The 20,996-nt window shown below is 37.3% G+C and overlaps 1 protein-coding gene across 3 annotated transcripts in view; it reads right to left on the bottom strand.

Annotated features, from left to right (window-relative positions):
* LOC121422428 (trinucleotide repeat-containing gene 18 protein-like) overlaps positions 1–19,923 on the bottom strand; it is a 41,507-nt gene extending 21,584 nt beyond the window's left edge. For 2 of the 3 annotated variants that reach the window (XM_041617464.1, XM_041617465.1), the window contains exons 1-4: positions 19,144–19,923; positions 13,006–13,131; positions 11,964–12,092; positions 9,623–10,636 (exon numbers count right to left, since the gene is read on the bottom strand). In XM_041617464.1, coding sequence (XP_041473398.1) covers positions 9,623–10,636; positions 11,964–12,092; positions 13,006–13,131; positions 19,144–19,708 — 1,834 coding nt within the window. In that variant the 5' untranslated portion in view covers positions 19,709–19,923. The remainder of the gene's footprint in view (positions 1–9,622; positions 10,637–11,963; positions 12,093–13,005; positions 13,132–19,143) is intronic. The other variant, XM_041617466.1, reaches the window with a different exon arrangement.
* Between the last annotated feature and the right edge of the window lie 1,073 nt (positions 19,924–20,996).

The raw sequence follows: 20,996 nt of genomic DNA, 5'->3' as shown, positions 1-20,996 counted from the left end.
TTGGTCATGTGACATGAAACTCATGCAGGATGTTTGGTGATACTTGATTAAGCTTATGTCCAAGTTTCATGAACTAGGTCCATATATTTTCTAAGTTATGCTGTCTTTTCAAAAACTTTTCCACCGCCGCCGCCGTCGGAAAAGCGGCGCCTATAGTCTCACTCTGCTATCATCAATCTATTTCAGCAATTTAGAAACGGTAGCGAAAGGGGAGGTTGTGTTTTAGAGGTAAGAAGGCGGGGCATCTGAATCTATCCTCTGTTGTCGAGGAAACTGAGCTAAGTGTCCGGTCAACGAATGACGGGCTTTAAATGCGCTATGTATCAATCCTGAAAAGGGTGACGTCGCCATCTATGTTTTCAGGGCTTTTATCAATTATTATTTATAACATGTTGAGAACAGAGGCGAAAGGGGCGGGTGTGTTTCGAAAGGAAAGAGGTCTGAAGATCTTGATATATCCCCCTTTTTGTTAAGGAAACTAAGATAAAAGCAAAGTCAACAAAAGAAAGGCATTAAATATTCTAATGCTCTATGAATTATAATTATAAGAATGACTTCGCCATCTCCCTGTTTTCATGAGTACATATATATCGATCATTAATTTTACCATTTCAAGGGCAGTAGCAATAGGGGTGGGTGCGTTTTAAAAAGAAAGAAGTAGGAATATCTTAATCTTTCCTCCTTAAAGAAGTAGGAATATCTTAATCTTTCCTCCTTTGCTAAGAAGAATCCGGTCAACGAATAATTGGCTTCAAAATAATATATATATCAATCCCGAAAAGGATGTCGTCGCATTCTATGTTCTCATGGTTTTATCTATCATTAATTTTCACATTTTAGTAACAATGGCGAGAGGAAGGAGGGTGCATTTCTAAATGAAGAATGCGGAACATCTGAAATATATCTCCCGATTTGTTGTGAAGGCAATTAGCAGAAAGAGAAGAGTCCAGTCGACGAATGATGGGCATCAAATGTTCCATGTATCAATCCTGAAAAGGGTTAATTCGCCATCATGTAATCGTGTCTTTTTCTATCAATAATTTTAACACTTCAAGAGCATTTGCCAAAGGGGTGGGTGTGTTTTTAAAGGTAAGAAGGCAGGGCATCTGTTATCTATCCTCTTTGTCGAGGAAACTGAGATAAGAGTCCAGTCAACGAATAACGGGCTTTAAATGCGCTATGTATCATTCCTGAAAAGGATGACGTCGCCATCTCCGCGTATGCATTCATGTCCTTTTATATCATTAATTTTTAACATTTCAAGAGCATTTGCGAAAGGGGAGGGTGCGTTTTGAAAGGAACGAAGTCGGAACATCTGACTCTCTCCTCTTTCGCCAAGGAAACTAAGATAAGAGTCCAGTCAACGAATGATGAGCTTCCAATGCTCTCCATGTATCGATCGTGACAAGGATGTATCCATCACGGAAGCAATTATGAATTTTAAACGCAGAGGAAGGAAGAAAGTTAGGCCTTGGATGAACGGATTATATTACAAGATTCCTCCTATATCAACAACGTAAAAACAACTTACATACAGGAGGAATTAGTCACAGGGCTCATTAAAAATAAGCTTAATGTGTACTCCAGTTCATACAATCAGTTTCAGCGGGCCTACAACACAAGACAAAGGTATAATCTACTAATGGATATTTACATTGTTGGTTTTCATAAAATGCAAAACAGATCGATGTGACGGAACTTAATAAAATTAAAAGATAAACAAATTATCAAAAAAGACATGAAAACAAACATAAAGATCACAAGGTCATTTTTACAGACGGGTATGAACATAAAAGCATGTTAATTATGAGCAATTCATTTAAGAATCAAGCAATGTCGCCATAGAAACGAAGAATCCATGCTTAGGAGTACACAATGTGAAAATATATTAGGCATTTAAATATCTTATTCTCTTGACCACTACTTAGACGTTTTTAGAAAAAAAATATGAAAGAGGAAGAGTAAAGAGATAGGCAATTGCGTCCTTGTCGTCTAGAGTAGTTCCTTATTGCTTCCAAACATTCTTTCATGATCGTATTGATTAATTGAATAATTTGAAAATGATATTGAAACACTTATCGCGCTTCCGAGCGATTGCAATCGCACAATAGGAAGGATTTGAAGAAAAATGTTTCCCATATTTGGACCGTAGTTTCTCACGCAAGCTGGAATTTCGTGGAATATTATTTTTCATAATGGACGTTTTACAAGAATATTCTTGTTGGTATGGTTTCCTCACTAATCTGTTTGGGCTGTGTTCATATTACTGTAGTTTTCTTCTCCTCCCAACTTCGCCTCTCATTACTCTCATTAAAAACACGATTGTTGTCTTTCATGGCCCACACGACACTCGTACGCGCGCGCACACAGACACACACACGCATTTTCACACAATAGTGTGGACACACACCCATGCACACAAACGCTTTCTTTCACTGACGCTTACTATAAACATCCGCTATTGCTGATATTCGACCCATCCTGTGTTATATAATTTAATTGCCGTCTGAATGATTTCAATCGAATATTTTCATGTTTTTTTTTAATCCTCTTCTAATGTCCCCTGGTAACACAATTTCTGAAAAATGACGTAAATCACAAGACCCCCCCCCCCTATATTTGCAGAATTAACGACGAATAGGAAGGAATTTTAGGAGAGGGGAAGACGGCAGCAGGATAAGCATGACGAGGGATGAAAAGAGAAACAAGGAGAGATAGAAGAGGGAAGAGAGGGAAAGAGAGAAGCGAAACGAAGGGAGAGAGATAGAAATCTTGCGCATAAAATAATGAAAACCTAATACCGCCCTCAGGTGTTATTTCAGAGCAAAGAGTTTGGAGAATTTGCATCAAATTTAGGAAGCCGTGTTTCACGGGGGAGTCCAGATGGTAGATAATAACCCAAGAAGAAGAAATCGACGTGAAATAGGAAACACCCGTATCCTGGAGACAGAGGCAGCGGCAGCTAGCGGGCTGATGATTGTCAGCTGCCCGTGTGCGGTGCCACCGTATATCTTCGCAAGGGCTTCGGCGAGAGAGACTCACTGCTTGACAATCACCAGGGAATCGCCCATTATTTTTAAAGGGACAGTATCTTCAGTTTGTTTTTAGTCCACCATCTTAAATCCTACCCCCCCCCCCCTTTCTCTTCTGACAAAATTATTTTTTCTCCCGATCATCGGTAAATCTTTTTTGTCTCGGTATTCTATCTGAACGCTAATCCAATTCACCCATATTTATGGTAGCCTGAAGCATACAAATATTCACATGAACTGAGAAAACCGGAGTCGTGGAAACCAGACAACAAATATCCCATACTTCATATTAACATAACAATAGAATCTACATACTCCATTGCCAAGTTTGAGATGAAATACATTATAGGAATGATCATATGCAAACGACATGATTTCCCCTTGGCATTTGGCACGTGATAATATGTCGAAAAATAATTAATGTAATAACGAACTAGTGAAATAGAATTTGAATTGCGGAACTGCGGAGAAGAGAAATGGAGGATTAAATTATTTATTATCATTCGGAATAGAAATGCATTAGAGCCTATACATTATGCTAGGGGTAGAGTAAACAACCTTAGTAAAAAAAAATGAGACTTGAGAATTTTAGTAGAATCACGGGGGAGAGGTACTAAATATTTCATGAAAAATTATAAATATTGTGTAAACTTACTGTGTCAGTGACTTTGAAGGAGTGTTATATAAAGTTGGCTTCGGCAAATGGGAAAATATATATATAAGGCAGGAATGTCGAGTGGGCAAACAAATAAACTTTATATAATGATCCCAGTGTTGGAAAGAACAGTGTCCCATAGTGCATGTGTTCACCGTGTGGAACAACGTAAAAGTATCTTCACACTGTTGAATTTGAGTGTGTGTATCAGTATCACATCGTTGCATAGTCCACTATGTGAACACACAGTGTGCACCCACACTCCATAGCGCGAAATTATCTCCACACTGTTAAATTTTAGTATTGGAACAGTGTGTATCACATCTTTACACAGTCCATTATGTGGAAATCGTGGACACACACAATGTGTGAAATCATTTTCCACACTGTTAAAGGGGAATCCAACCCAAATGACTACTTGTTTTCAGAGGATAAAGAAAAATCAGGCAAGTTGATTGGAGAAAGTTCGAACAATATCAGACAAACAATGAGACAGTAACGAATTTGTAAAAGTTGTACCCTCGGATACTTCAAATTGGTTGCATAATTATGTGATATCATAGTGATGTAAGGCAAGTACTACTCTTTCATGTACTCAAATATATGAAATGGTTAAAATGTATTTTTTTTTCAAAAGTTTTATTTCAAATCATATATTTCTTTCATGAGGGCATACACAATATACTATCTGGGTTATAGTTAGATTTCTGCGCCAGGGGAATGTGTACTTCCCATTCCCCTGGAAAAAACCCTACAAATTCCTGATAATTAAGCACATGGCCTGTGGGAATGCCCCTTGTCATAATTCACTTACCCAGTTGCCAATTTGAATTCTACATTATTTTAGCAATATAGGGATCTCAATTCTAAAGCAGTCATAACTTTCTTATTGCTGGTCCGATTTCTTTCAAACTTTCACCATTCTGTTTTATTTGTTTTCCTCCTTTCCAACACAACATTGTTCATGACCAGGGCTGGATTCCCCTGTAAATAAATGAGCGTTTTAACAGTGTGGATCACATTTTCACATCGTCCATCATGTGAAAACACTGAATACACAATGTGACCCAGTGGTCTTTCCAGCAGAGCTGATGGGCCCCATCTTACAAAGAGTTACGATTGATCCGACCAATCGTAACTATGGACAGCCAGCAACAACAACATTATATGCATGTTTGTTAAAAATATTTTCTAGCTATGATGTATATTCGTGCATTCATTGTTTTCTTGAAAATTCACTGCGCTTCTCTTTGCATACAAAGGACATTGTGCATATTTTTCATAGAAAAAAAATATGACACTGATGGATTTCCATAGAGTTACGATTGATTGGATCAATCGTATTTATTTGTAAGACGGGGCCCTGATCGCAATATCAGTACGTGAATGATACCACAATACACAAATCATGTAAACTATTCAATTCAAATTTCAGCAAGTTCACGATTGGAATGTTATGGCCCTTTCCCCTACCAAAGTAGACGATTTTCATAATTTGAATACAGGCAAACGATTCCGTCGGGGTGCATTAATTCCCTTATAATCGTAAACAATGAAGATTCCATTAAAATTATTATTTCATATGATAATAAACATTTCAATATTCATGAGGTAAGAAGTTAGACTGTTATTGATAATCATTGATCAAATTGTTGCTAGTACATTGAAATGCTGTGCGCGAACAGATCTTGCAGGATTTACTTTAAATTCATGGAACCCTCAAGGTAAAAATGTTTACATCCTTCTACTAAACTAACAATTTGACCTATATTTCGCCATGTCTGTTGGTATAAGGGAAGATTCAAGCCTATCAAATTTTAGAATCCATCGCTAATCTCGAGAAATCAGAACTGCACAGAAAACGATGTTACCAGTCCAGATTCTTTAGCAAGATATGTAAAATCGAAAAGATTACCCTCGTGCGATAAGTGGAATATTTTACTCTGGAATAGCGATTTTAAAAGGTCAATCCAACTTCATGGGAATTTAACTAAAAAAAAATACATAACTAAAAAATATACATATGTATATTATTCTTGTTTTATCTGCAAAAAGTTACGTTAAACTTTTGAATTGATTTAAAATATATATTCATACCGGAGATCAACATCGTGTTCTGCCACTTTATATAGGTTGCTTATACACCAGCTCCCTAATTAACCTTCTGCCATCCATAGTCAATGCGAATCCGTAAAAAAGAAATATTCTAAGAATATATCCTGGATAGAACTATGGCTTCCGATGTAATAATAGATTTCATGAAGGTCTCGGCGATTTAGAATTTCCTCAATAACATACACTGAAGTACAATTCTATACTTCAAAAATTATTATATGCTATAAACTAATTACGTTACATTACTTTTTGAAAGCCTACGGCGGTTTGCTTCGCTTCTTCGTAATTTCGAAATGTCAGGCATGGTTGAGAACTAGGTAGAGTGTTTCATGACGCAAATAGTAAGAGATTTTCACTGACGAATTTGCTCAGGGCCAATCAAATGCAACGATTTTAGTAGCTTATAACAATTGTCAGCGAAAGCCGCTGAATATTTGTTGTATGAAAATGCTCCCGATGAGGAAGGGGTTATTTGAAAGATGCGTGCATGTGACAACCTTCACCTTCTTGACTGACGTTTGTCCGATTGATCAAGTTTATTGCTCGTTATACCGATCGGAGCTATCGTATGGGGACATCGCATGCAAGGCGGCTGCTTAATGATTAATAGTATCGCCATGTTGATGTCTCGGTCACACCTACGAAACGGACTCCAAACCGACCGATGGTATGTCATTTGGGAAATAATGTTACAGCTCTGATCGGTCTGGAGTCGGTTTCGAAGGTGTGACAGTAGCATCGGGTATTGAATGACGCCAATATAGCATAGTCTGAAAGTCGATGTGGGAATCCATTTGTTTTCCTAAAAAATATGTTGAAAAGTCAGAATTTTCTCGACATTCAGATTATCATCGTCTCTTATGTAATCTGCATCATATATATTCCTTTTAGGGGCTATAATATATTTGATTCATCCAGTATTTTACAAGAACAAATATGTGATATGTGTGGTATAAAAAGACCTATGGCCTATAAAAGTAGGTCTTTGTGGCCCGTATCCACAAGGGCAGTTTTTTATCCGTGGTTTGAATGTCGGATCTTGGCTTATGTAGATTTTTATTGCACTATAAACTATAAATTAATTCAGAACCGACATGTATATCAAGAAAGCATCCAGTCTTACATGTATCATTATACACGTCTTTCTACCTTTGTCACAGTTGAATATCCTCACCATGAACGGAATTGTGAATATAATTTGGATAGAGGCACATGCAACACCCCAGGTCATCATATGAAAAAACAAAGAAACACACAAACGGAGAATAATTTCGAAGAGTAAAGTTGTAACAAGCAGGAGAATTCTTCAAATACCAGCTGTGCACGTTGTAAACATGTGACGCGAAAGGATCTAGAAAGCCCTTGCCACGTTACCTAAGCAAAAAGACTTTGAAAAAAATGATTTACCTGCTTCAAAATTCATCTTGTAACTCAAAAAAAAAATAATCATGCTGACGATGATGAGTGTTTGAGATATTTTGACACCCATTAAGAAAAATACATCATAGGAGTTTTCCTTCCCGAAAAACTCGTCTTTCCTCAAAATTTAAAACACAATTTGCATCGCACACGCGTTACATTGAATTCCCGAATGATTGAATAACGTTGGTGTTCATTTTGAATATTTGTTTTGAAATAAACACTGGGGAATTTTATCACAATAAACAAATTTCTCTCCCAAATCCCTGTATACATTAAAGCTATAGAATAAATTGCATTCTTAAATCTAAAGCACATTTAGGTCAAGGTGTTTAAAGTATGAATAATAGAAGCGGCGAATTTTCGCACCCTATTTGCCTATATTCTCGTAAACATATGCGAGAAACTTTCCCTATACTTGCATGGGGAAACAAAATCACTACTAAATAAGCATAAAAATCACTAAACAAAGATTTCCCCAACGGATAACAATATAAAGAGTAGTCATGAAATTAATATTTTCGTTAGAAATCCTAGGCCCCATCTTACAAAGAGTTACGCGTAACTCTATGGAAATCCATCAGTATCATATTTTTTTTCTACAGGAACTTTGCACGTCATTTGTAAACAAAGAGAAGCACTGTGAATTTTCAAGAAAACAATGAATGTATGAATATATATATCCTCGTTAGAAAATATTTTGAACAAACATGCATATAAGATGTTGACGTTGCTGGCCGTCCATAGTTGTGATTGATCGGATCAATCGCAACTCATTCTAAGACGGAGCCCTGATCTACAACTGCCTTTACCATGATTATATGAACGAAATATCGGCGATTATGAGGCTTTATATGACTGGTGATGCTCTAGTGTTACATATATATTTAAAGGACAAGTCCACTCCACAAAAAAGTTGATTTGAATAAAAAGAGAAAAATCCAACAAGCATAACACTGAAAATTTCATCAAAATCGGATTTAAATTAGAAAGTTATGGCATTTTAAAGTTTCGCTTAATTTCACAAAACAGTTATATGCACATCCTGGTCTGTATGCAAATGAGGAGACTGATGACATCATCCACTCACTATTTCTTTTGTATTTTATTATATGAAACATGAAATATTCTAATTTTCTTCTCATTGCCAAGTGAAACAACGATTAATTCCTCCCTGAACATGGGGAATTTGCATTGTTTAATACTATATGGTTCAGTCAAGTTGGTCCTTATTGTCAAATCTGTAAAAAATGAAATATTGTATAATTCAAACAATAAAAAACAAAAGAAATAGTGAGTGAGTGACATCATCGACTCTCTCATTTGCATGTAACTGACTCGTTCATATAACTATTTTGTGAAAAATAAGCGAAACTTTAAAATGTCATAACTTTCTTATTTTAAATCCGATTTTGGTGAAATTTTCATTGTTGTGCTAGTTTGATTTTTCTCTATTTATTCAAATGAATATTTTTATGGGGTGGACTTGACCTTTAACTATCCACATTTAAGCCACTTCAGTCCAGAGTTTGAATCAAACCTAAGTTCAGAATATGGGTCTTAGGGGTTGTCGCAAGAAAATATTTGCAATCAATTTGCAATTTCAGAAGTAAATTTCAAGTGATAAATATAATTTTTAACTTAAGTATATCAATTTCGACTCGTCGATGCTACAGGAAGGCCATCAATCAATTGCCAATTTGAAATGAAATGCATGGCTTTCAATCAATTTAGGGACCTACAATTGACTTGCGATCAATTGCAAGTTTCCTGAAACACCCCATTCGATTGTGCGTCATGGGTACATGCATAAGGGTTCAACATGTTTTGACTGAAGCCATCCAGGATGAAACAGTTGGGACCTTTTATCAGGAAGTCCATGCGTGATTCCTCTAAGCCCAAACGACCTATATGCTGTCTCGAAAGCTTTTGAGGTCCAGGGAGAGTCATGCGGGGTTTCGGAAAATGTAGTCACGGACGTGTAATTTGTTCGTTTTGAAATTTATTGTGTCAGTAGTCATTCTTTTCTCTACAGTCCCAGTCAAAAATATTGGTGTGGTGTTAGAGAATGGATGAGTATTAAGAAGAATAAGACAAATATGAACTTGACAGATTTCAATGTAGAAGATCACTTTCGATTTTTCATAGACTTTTCAATATATTTTTGCATGCAATGACCATTTTTGAAGAATCAAAAAGCAATTGCAAGTTAGTAACGAATCCGAAAGTAGAAAATGTAGGGCGGCAAAACTGATGATATTCAATACAATTGCATAGTGATATAAAAATCATGAATGAGAATGAAAGTTCTATCTAAAAAGGTGAAATGAAATTAGTGCAAAAACAAAGAATGGTTTACTTAAGGGTACAACATGCTGTCACAAGAATTTAGATTATTTACCTGAAGGTGGGCTCACAAGTTTCTCTCCAGTTGATAGCAAGTCTTTAGTAAACTTGTCATCTTTCTTCCCTTCTTTTCCTTGCTTTGACCCTCCAATATCTGAAGTCTTTTTTGAAATATCCTTTGGTGAGTGTCTTCTCATATGAGTTAGTGAAGACGTATCTCCTGATGGACTGAGTGCAGGACTAAGTCCAGGAGATGCTTTCTGCAGTTGCTTAGACCCTTCTGTAAGGCTACCAGGGACAGTCAACGGTGGTGACACTGTCTTTAATAGTGATGCTGTGTGGTGAATATCTCCTGGGATGGCGTATGGTTCCACACCTACAGATAATACAGTCCCCATGCTGTTCATTAACCCAATTCCTGGGGCAGACCCCTTTCCACCCTCTGATGGACTTCCTAACCTCTCTGACAATGTCTTTCCTGTAGCAACTGCTTTACCATCGTTCGTTTTTAATGAATTGCCATTCTCATCGGCATGCTCAAACTTCTTCTTTGAGCTCTTCTTTTTCCTCTCATGCCCATCGACGGTTCCGCTGCTCTCGCGTTTCTCCTTACTCTGCGAGGACGATGACGGCGGGGAATTCCCCTTCCCACCATCCGGACCACCCTGCCCCGCCCTTTTATGCGTCCTGCTCTCGACACCGCCTTCCCATCCCGCGCTGGATGGATTTTTTGAGGCACCGCTCTCCACGTGCGGCGGATGCGTCTCCTCTTTGACGTGCCTCTTTCCGCTCGTTTGATGCTGATTTTGTCGGGATTGCGAGTCATTGCCATGTCCTTCCCTGGAAACCGATTTATCATGTTTTCCTGGCCTCATCGCCGCGCTGACATCACTTTCCATTTTGGGAGGGAGCAGTGTGGTATGCCGCTGCTTGCCCACGGTGACGGTGTGATGTTTCGGACTATCCAGCAGCCCGTCTTTCTCCTTCATCGCTGAGAGGTGATGGTGGGAGATCATGCCCTTGCTGTCCGTTTGCGGCGGATGAATAGTGGCTGGTACAGGTTGACCATCTACACAATACATAAAGAATAGAAACAGAAAGAAACAAAAAGAAATAATAAAAATGTCCAAATACGCTGCAATATGACAGGCTTATATCTTGTCGCAATCGATAGGCATGATACATAGCTCCGCTCAAACTCAGTTAGGGTCACTATCGCAAGATAGGAAATACAGTAAAAGATTTAATTTGGTTTCGGTAGTAAGGTAATATGACTGTTGCTACATTAATTCACAATTATATTCATGCAATGAAATTTAAAGGGATTGGGCAAAAACATGTAAAGATGTATTTTGATTGATTTTTTTGTTTTTAGAGGGAAATTCAATATTACAAGACTGCTCACATCAAATGATTCATTCAAAGTTTGAAAAATGAAAAAAATACCATAGATGGATTCTCATGTGTACGCATTATCTGCACCTGTTTGCTTATCTCTTACAAACATTGTACATGTAGCCGATACGACCAAACAACCACGTTCATTATGAATATACACATTTTTATCAAATTATTTGTCCTTAGCATAAAATTATGAAACACAAACGAGCATAATTTTTCCTTCAAGAAAAACCTATTGGACATTCTTATCTATACTAATGTGATGAAATGAAAAATCCCATTTAAATTTCAACCATGTGTCTCTTGATAAAGTCCCCAAGAGGAATTGGCAATATGCAATATCCCATGACTAAAATGCTGTTGTATCGAATTTTCATAATCCCTTGCGTCATTGCTTAGTGCGCCGACAAGGGAGAGAGGGAGAGAGACCTGCGAATTAAGGTATGATCATTAGACCCGAATGATGGAGCAGCTTATGTTACAGGCCCATGCGAATGGAACCGAGCCGTGTAAAGCGTTGGTGAGGTAATTAAGAATGGATCTTCACAGTTTTTATTACAATCCACGGGAAAACGTCATGTACACTTGAACCCAACCCGCCCATGTAACATTTGCCGACATAAATGCGATACTCCTGTTCAATTACCAACACTCTAGAATAAATTTAATCGACCTCGTAGTGGAGCTTCGGGGGGTCACAACGCATTCAAGTTTTGGGTCTCCATTCTGCAATTCTGTTCCTGTCTAACCCTTTTCCTTACTTCATTCACTGCTCTTTGTGTCGAGCGCGCACACACGTGTGCGTTGTGCGTGCGGGTTGTGTGAGCGCGCGTGTGCGTTATATGTGTGCATTATGTGTGGGTAGTACGTAATCAGTGTGAGTGTGTGGGTTCGTTATCCATGTGCGTGCGTGGGTGGACCGTGGACAAGAGCGTCTGTACGTGAAGGTAAAATGTAATTTGGTAATACGGACGGAGTGAGTGTTGTGGTGGTACCTGAGCTGTGCATTGAGGACTGTGGCAGAAACGAGACCCCACCAAGAGGAGCAGCCGATGGCGACAAACCACTCAACGACAGGTACGGTGGGTAGAGAGAAGAGGCTCCGACAGGCAGGCTCGCATAGCCTGTCAACACAAAAGGGGAGACGAAAAAGAATGCATCATTTCTTGCTCTCCCTTTCTCTCTCTCAATTCCGAAAGAAATTACAGAGGGTAAAAGAAAAATTTACCAATTGAATTAAGAAAGATTGAAATACACAAACTAGGGTGGTATAGAATGATAGAATTCTTCCGTCAACAGAAAAGGGCAAGAAAACGGAAGGATAATGGGCAGGGAAATGTGAATGAAAATTGTGAAAAAGATTTGGATACAAGATCCAAATGATTTTAAAAGTTTATGTACCAGAATTCATTTCCAGCTTTTTAATAAATTTTCTGTAAGGGTGAATGAAAATAGACTGGAAGGCCATGTTGGTAAATTTATACAATTAAATCAACCCACACCAAAGACAGTTATAATATACATGGTCTAGGAATGAAATAAACAATTTCCACGAATTTCTCTAATTAATTCGTATCGGACCACTGAAGTAAAAATGAAGTACCGGTATATTTCAAACACAATACCCATGGAGAAATAACATAATTATGAATATACCCTAAAATAGCCTATCTTTTGATTATCCTTCTTAAAAATTGCAGAAGAATGACAATCAAAATATTTCTTTAGAAGACGTGAACAATGAAAATTCCAGCCTGAAGTATACTCAAACAAGAGATAAAATACACAAAAAAAGATTTTACATAGCACCCTTCGAGGAAAACTAACAAACACAACATAAAAAATTACCCCTTTTCAAAACAATAGGCATTTATGGGCAAGAGTCAAAGGTGTGAAGATAAATAACGTGTCATCAATAAATCTAGATAATAGAGAATACCAAAGAAATTTATGAAGGATTGTTTAATGTATACATGAAATGCGATAAGAGTATAATTTTGAATACAATATTCCTAAAAGATAATTCACACTTCGCACCTTCGATATGTGGCGGGGGCCAGGGTCCACGGAGATGTAACTGCGGAGGGGGCATATTTCCACCGGGTTTGTAGGCCGCTGCGTTGGCGGGAACCATGAAGGAGGCGCCGTACGGATACCCCGATCCTGGGGATAAATAAAATGGATCATAATAAATTATAAAAAAGGAATATACATACCGTATAATAAAATTAAATCTCAGGAGCTCCCGAAGAGAACATGAAAATCTTTCCAACCTCTATTTTCTAAATTCTTCTTTTTTTACAGGTTGGCAGATTTGTTAATGTTGTTTTGTTATCATTTATTTAATCTCATCAAGACTTGCGATGGATGACCCATCCCCTCTCTCTTCAAGTCCCGCCCTTTTCTTTTTCGTTCTCTCTCTCTATCTCTCTCAAACCCACTCAACATGCAAAACTCGTGTTATCGACTGGAGTCATTTAAGTGTTCACTGAACGTATTCATGGTATATGATTAGGATGATACTCATGAAGGATTGCTGAGGTAATCAAAACCTTTTTCGCAAAAATTCGCTACTTTTTCATGAAATAAACATTCAAAATCACGGAAAATGGAAATTATGCAAATTGACACACGGGCACGTGCACAGCCGAATAAATGACAACTCAAATACTAAATAGAAATTAAAAACAAATAAAAACATAATAGATCCCTAAAAATCCCATAAACTAACGACATCACCCCTCCCATGATGCCCTAATAAAAACCACACCCTCACAGTGACGTCCACACAAGAGACAGATGATTATATATACACATATATATATATATATAGGCTATATAGGCCTATATATATATATATATATATATATATATATATATATATATATATATATATATATATATATACATATACATATATAGGCCTATTACATGCACCAAAAACGTATTGTTGAATGAATTTGTCATCAGGTTTATCATCACATACTAAAACAAATATCTGTATGGTTTCAATGATTAATGAGATAACGCCTCATGAAATGTATGAAGGGAAATAACGATGATAAACAAAGTTCTCGAGCGAATATAAGCTGATAGAGATAAAAAATAAACATTAAGAAAAAAAAAGATGAAATGGAAACTCGGCATTAGCAATAACCTGCATGCAACAAATGGGGATGATATGAGTGGATACTATAGATTTTGATCCACCCACGGATTTTATGTCATTCTCAGGCCAGCGGGACTCATGTACAGTGAAATAGCTCTTCTCGTCAGCACTTAACCAGGAAGGGTGATGTAACAGATTCATGTCACAATGAGGAAGAATACGGAAAGGGGAGATAACTCGCACCCAGTTATGATAATATGGACCACTTGTAAACAATATCGTATGCAGAATAAAATACCAGCCTTTTCACATAGAACTATTTGAATACAGCGGTAGAACATGGCGATGAACAGTTCAATGATGATCGAAATTTAAATTCCTTTATTTGATTGCATCAAAGAAATTACGGAACAAATTTGAGAATACTCGTCATGACAATACTCGATATGCTGGAGTACAAAAGCGCAGACAAATATGATGAATAAGGTAACATAATGTAATCTTCAGAAGATTGGAGCTCTTTTCCGCTTTAACTTCAGCACTGATGTATTATTTGTGCCTTTTTTTTAAATGTATACGAAAGTAGTTGCAGCAAACAATTATTTATTGAGAAAGTCGTTAAATTCAAAGATAATTGTCACTATATTATAATTATATCTAGATCTGGTACAGTAATGTAAAGTTATCTGTGTAAAATAATAAAATCTTACCTCAAAACCGATAATTTTGATGGTCACTAACACAGAAAGCATATGTGGGACAACGTATTAATATTGCTAGGAACAATAACCGACATTTGACGGAATTCTGTGTTTATTTTGCTCATTTCTTGACAATTACTAATTTTCTTCCTGAGTCATTTGGCAAATATTTTTCATTTATACATTACACTTGGGCGGTAATTTTATTGGATTTTTTTCGAACTCATTTTGAGATCGTTACCACAACTGGTATTTATCTTTTAAATATTGTTTACATCATAATGTAATTACTAAGACTAAACAATTTTCCTGAAATAAAAAAGGAATTATTAAATTTCAATCGGTATAAATAAGGAAAGGGCCTATATGACAAATTAAACTCCTTCAAAAAAAAATATAGAGTGCGTATCAAAAAAAGTTTACACTTAGAAAAAGTCCTGTAAAATTACACATTTGTAATATCCTGAAGATTTTTCGACATTTCAACATTGGTACAGATCTATTTAAGCAAATGACGTTATAACTGTCGAAAAATATTTCCGCTTGAGTGAGCACCACTTACTTTTGAAAAGTTAGTGAAAAATGATTTGCGCAGAACTTTGAAATAGTTATTATGCGAATAAAAGTAGACCTTACTCATGAGGAACACATGGAATTTAGCTAGTGAAATTGATTTGAAGAAATCTTTTACCCTCTTTTAACTTGTTTCCTTGCCCAAAACACTTCGAAGAGTGCCATTGCACCCCACCCCACTCCCCACACACCGAGGCTTTACACTCAGCTGTGATTTTCATGAAATGGCTTAGGCCTGATTTTCATTTTGTTAATCATTGTCAAGCTTGGGAAAAGTGTGGAGAAACAAGTATGAAATGAAAAATGAGATGTCAACCCACTTTAAATGATAAAAACTTAGTGAAGAAAAATGTTGGAGATGTCTGATATAAGCTTTTGTTTAGATTTAGTTATGTCCTCAGATCTAGCGGGCACAAAAAGGGTAAAGGTTGTGCTTACTAAGTTTTAAAAAATTATTTTGGTGGCAAATTGTTACAAAATGCTTCCATGTATTTTTTTTTTATTTCAATTGACTCAAAGTGCAAGGAAAATGTATGAGAAATGTTTCGCAGGCCCCTTGACACAGCGTGAAAACGAGCATTTCTGCGCAGATTTCTGCGAGGTTTACAAAAATGGACAGTGCTCATTCAAGTGTAACATTCTGTCAAAAGTTTTACTTTCATTGGATAGATGAGACCAAAACCCAAGAATATAAGTGAAAAAATTACCCACATGTTGTACATTTTTCAATTCCCAGGGATTTTTCAAAGTGTAAACTTTTTTTATACGAACTGTATAGGCCTATATCCTCTGGTATTGACATCAATGAGCACATGCAGTGATCGGCATATATTTTACACTTTCTAAAAAAAAATCGTGATTCCAGAGTAAAACTACAATTTTCACTATAATAGGAAGTGGCATACAAGTACATGTAAATAGAAATTCATCGTTCTATATCGTGATCACTCTACGTTTCCTATGCTTGGATGAGTTCATAAGATACTGCTTCCAGTTTTACTCTGGTCCTTAAATTAAGATGCAAAGTCTTTGATCCTGTAATAGAGTTTCAAAGTTACAGCCAAAATAACTTCATGCAGAAGTTTGAAAGATATCCATGTTTTCGTCGCTTCAATTACTTATTCATTTATTTAAGATATAAAAAATGAAATTCATTAATGTCAGTTACAAAAGACCCTATCAAAAGATAAAAACAACATGGATAACACATTATAACTTTGCTATAACTGGCACCCCAAAGCGACCTTCTACATCAGCCAATATTTTCACCCTTTGTCTGAGAACCCTGTATACTCTGCCACTTTTCGGAGAAAATCACATTTGGATAGCACCTATTTTGCATGATTTAGCATCCGTCCCTGAGAGACACGTCTTCATACATCAAACAGTTTCTTCATAAAATATTGACTAAAAGTCTATCGATCATTTCACGATTGACGACTTATCGGGTTCAATGTCGTTATTTCTCTTCCTCCGTACCCGGTCACTACCGCCATCGATCACAACCTGTGTCATCAGATACAATGAAAACGATGATGTGCAAGGTCATTCCCAAACGCAGAATATTAGTTAACTATTGACGATTATGACGTATGCCACCAGTAAATAGCAGTTTCATATACGTTTCGCAGATACTCGGCTGACCCTAAGTACCACTACTGGGATGGTCACTGACAACGTAAACTCTAAAAGCTAAATTCAATTCAAATTAAGAATAGGGGATATTGATAACTGTACCCTATAAAGAGGTATGGCCCCCAGCAAATAGCAACTTTATACTACATGTTCCTAACGCAGATATCCGGCTGACTCTCGATCCATCCCACTATTGGATGGTCAATGTCTCAGTGACATGTAAACTCTCAAATCTATATGAAATTTAAATCAAGAATGGCCCAATGATTTTGAATTAGCTCGTTGGACAAACAGCTTTTCTCACACTCTAATCCTAAGTATTTTGATCTTTATCGAAACATATAGACTAAGATCCAAGGTAGAATCGTAAGTATAATAAGCAAAAGAATTCGTTACGTTAAAAAATCAGTTAAATTTTTTTTGTTTTCATAGAAAATCATATGAAAAAGAATACACACTTTGTGGCTTCAACTCATGAAAATAAAAAGGGGGTGGTGAAAATATACCATGAACTTGATAAAGAGGCATTTTATTATTCGGTCGGGTAAAACGTCGTATACACCTGACTTCAAGAAAATATGCATAAAATTACAGCGACAGCCAGTAAGTTTTCATATATATGCATCCATCCAATTCTATTGCCATTTCAAGGAATTATTCGTCTGGACAACATCTTGCCGGTCAAAATACCCGTCTCTTTGCAAGTGACTTTCTCATCGTGTGTTTATAATTAGCCTGACGGATGTTTGATGCGAACGTCATTATCCTTGACATTGTCTTGCCAGGGTCTGCACGGTCTACATTATCATTATTGTTTCATGTAAATTATTTCATTTACAGGTCAGTCCAAAATTCATTTCAAAACACTAGTTGTCCGACCTCCTGCCCATTCTTTCCTATGTCACTTCCATTCATGCACCACAAAGCCGGTTTTTAATGAATTCTTATTAATTAAGTGCAGCTGTGTATCTTCTCTTCATATTATATTGTTTCCCTTCTCTCTACCTCTCTCTTTCCCCCGTTCCCTTTTTTCCCCTTTCTCCCTTCCCTTTCTTTACTTGCCACTCTATGTCTCAATTTTTCTATCCAGTTCACTTCTTTCTTCTCGCTTATACTTGGTCTCTTCCATCCTTTCTCCTCTGTAATCTCTCTCCACTCGTTTTTCATTCTGTCGTATATATAAGTAATTATTTTGCCAATTTCTTTTTATTGTATTGCAATACATGTTCATTTATATTCCTTCAATGTTAAATATTTGTACATACATACGTCACTAGTGTTTATTTATGTGTTTACACTGTACTGCCAATGGAGGACAAATTTCTATGTTTTTAATATGGACCAATAAATGAATCTGAATCCGAATCATTAATACTTCATCCCAAACATAACTTGACATTTCACCAACTACCATTTATGCGTGTAAAATTGCGTTTCCCTCCTGTTACAAAATGCAAAGAGTAAAGTTTGAATCCATTTGTCCCGCGAACACACAATTCATTGCAGTGACTGTGTTTTCCCATTTCCTAATTCAGCGACATTTTGCAATTGGTAGGAGATAATTTCATCCGTTTCTCCAAAGATCGGCGTCAGACTGCCGCAATAATACCAACGTCAAAACGCATTCAAAGTAATCTCTATAATGCTCCTTTTTGTTTCTATCACTTGCCGTTATTTGTCAAAGTGGCTATGATTAATGAGTCAGCATATTTCCAGATGTCTATTAATGCTTTATTAAATCAGCTTATGTGGTAAATCGTAGTGTGACATATACACGCAGTCTGCATGTGGTCATGCCATAGTCGACATCACGCTCCCACTTCTTGATCTTCCCCTACCATGACTATCTATATCCATGCTAATTACGGACATGAACATCGCAAAGGAATTAATAAATTCATATAGTTTTTAAGATTTATATAAAAAAGTTCTTTTTATTATACAAAATACGTCATTCTGGATACATACCTGTATGTATCCTCTGGAAAAAGGGTGCAATATTTGCGAGCAATAAACTTGCACTTGTACGAATTTTGCACTAGGAATTTTTTGGTCAATATTTGTCCATAAGAATGACTAATATTTTCGGTCAACAGGAAGTATGAAATGCTGTATTTTCTTCATAGTTCACAGAGAGCAACTTAGAGCAACACTCACCTCCTAAAGCTTCCATTCTGTCATATGTTGGCTTCCCTTTAGTTGTGATTGTTATGGTAGAGTTATGAATACCGCTACTGGTACCAACATTGATTCCTCGTAATTTCGATCCCCCAAGTTTGGGGTGTGATGTTTCGTTGATCTTGGAGGATGACGCCGATGATACAGGAAGATCAGCAAAGACTGGACTACGAAGAGAATGCTTGCTTGATACGGAAAGTGATACAGGGGCTGCCGCTGGTGTCGCTGCTACTGCTTCTGCAGAGGTTGCTGAAGCCGGTAAGGTTACTTGGCGGTACGTAGGCTGTCGATCATTCACCGTTTCCGGTTTATCAGGGTTGTGTTCTTGTCTTGGAGAAGATGAAGTGTCTTTTGGTAATTGTTGTTGCTGATTTGGTGCTGACGGATTGTCTTGAGGTTGTCCCTTTTCTAGGTGCTCCTTTGGCTGCTTCTGCTCTTCCAGTGGTTTCAGAGAGGTCTCTGGTTCTTCCTTCTCTCGTTGGTGATCGAAGCTGGTTGGTGATGCTGCACCGTGCCCTTGCCGAATGCAAGGCGATTGTGCCATTGGCCAGTGAAGATCCCGTTCGAATTGAGGAGCCGAATCTAGCCTCCAATGCCTAGGCTTTCCCGGGTTAACACCCGGTTAGCCTAGACAAACGGAAACCCTAGCAAAACGCTAGATGATTTATAGCTTACTGTTTATAAGTTCCATGGTGAGGTCTCTGGCATCAGAGCCATTATCTTCCGAGTTCCTGTAAATAACCAAATGAAATGAGACTGGTAAGTATTTTGCCTATGTTTGAGCGCCTACGCCTACATACAATTTGAAAAGACTTTGAAGCATTTAAACGTACTACTCATTTATTTATTTATTCATTCATTCATGTATCGGGAGGTGCAAACATACAGGAATGCGAGTTCTTTTCTATCGATGCTTCGAAAAGGGAGCCACATCTATATTGTGTTTTTTTTTAAATATTAAGCAAACCGAGAGGAATATACAAGAATGTAAGAGGTTAGATAATACAGTACACGTATATAGTTTCCTGATGTGAAAATCATTATCCACACCTTTCTCAAAATATCACTTTCCCGATTGGAAATTTGTGCACCATTGGCCAAGATCGATATTTTGAGCATTGTCACGCAAAGATGATAGGCCTAAACATCGAGGAAATTATTTTTCCTTCTTTTGGGGTTAAAATATTTCTTCCCTTCATAAGTTCAGACGAATTTCATTATCGCTGTCCGCTCACTAAGTTTCTATTCTATTATTCTCTGTTTTTACACACACACACACCCACGCGCACATTTACCCCCTTTTTCTTCCCCTCTAAACTCACTTTAGTCGCATATTCTTTTTCTTTGATAATAATACCAGCCCTCAACCACCTCCTATTGTGCCTGGCTTATTTTCTATGCAATGAATTCTCCTCCGCTTTCGCGCATGCATGAGGGGACGAATTGAGGCGACTCAATTCATGCTATTCTCCAGGCCTACCGGGGACACCGCTGCTTTCCTCCCTCTCTCCTATAGTTTTCTACTTTCGAAAGCAAGCGTGACATAGCTGCTGCTTGCAAAGTCCCTCACCGTGTTTGCATTTGTGAAAACGCACAAGAAAATTAACATGAATTGGGCGATTATGTCTCGCGAGGAAAACAGCATTCAAGACGACAAAACCAAATAGAAACTTGTGTGTGCAGAGCGAGACGTAGACAAATTCGCCAGGTTAGCAGCAGCTATTCTCACGACCACCGTAGTGTTCATTTATCGGGATTTTCATCCTCTCCAGCGCTCCCTTTACCCACATCAGGTATCATCTGCGCGCGCATTTTAAATGCACGCATCAGAA

The sequence above is a fragment of the Lytechinus variegatus genome, chromosome 10 (assembly GCF_018143015.1).
Source record: "Lytechinus variegatus isolate NC3 chromosome 10, Lvar_3.0, whole genome shotgun sequence".
NCBI classification, from domain to species: domain Eukaryota; kingdom Metazoa; phylum Echinodermata; class Echinoidea; order Temnopleuroida; family Toxopneustidae; genus Lytechinus; species Lytechinus variegatus.
This window is presented reverse-complemented; position numbering and strand designations above follow the sequence as displayed.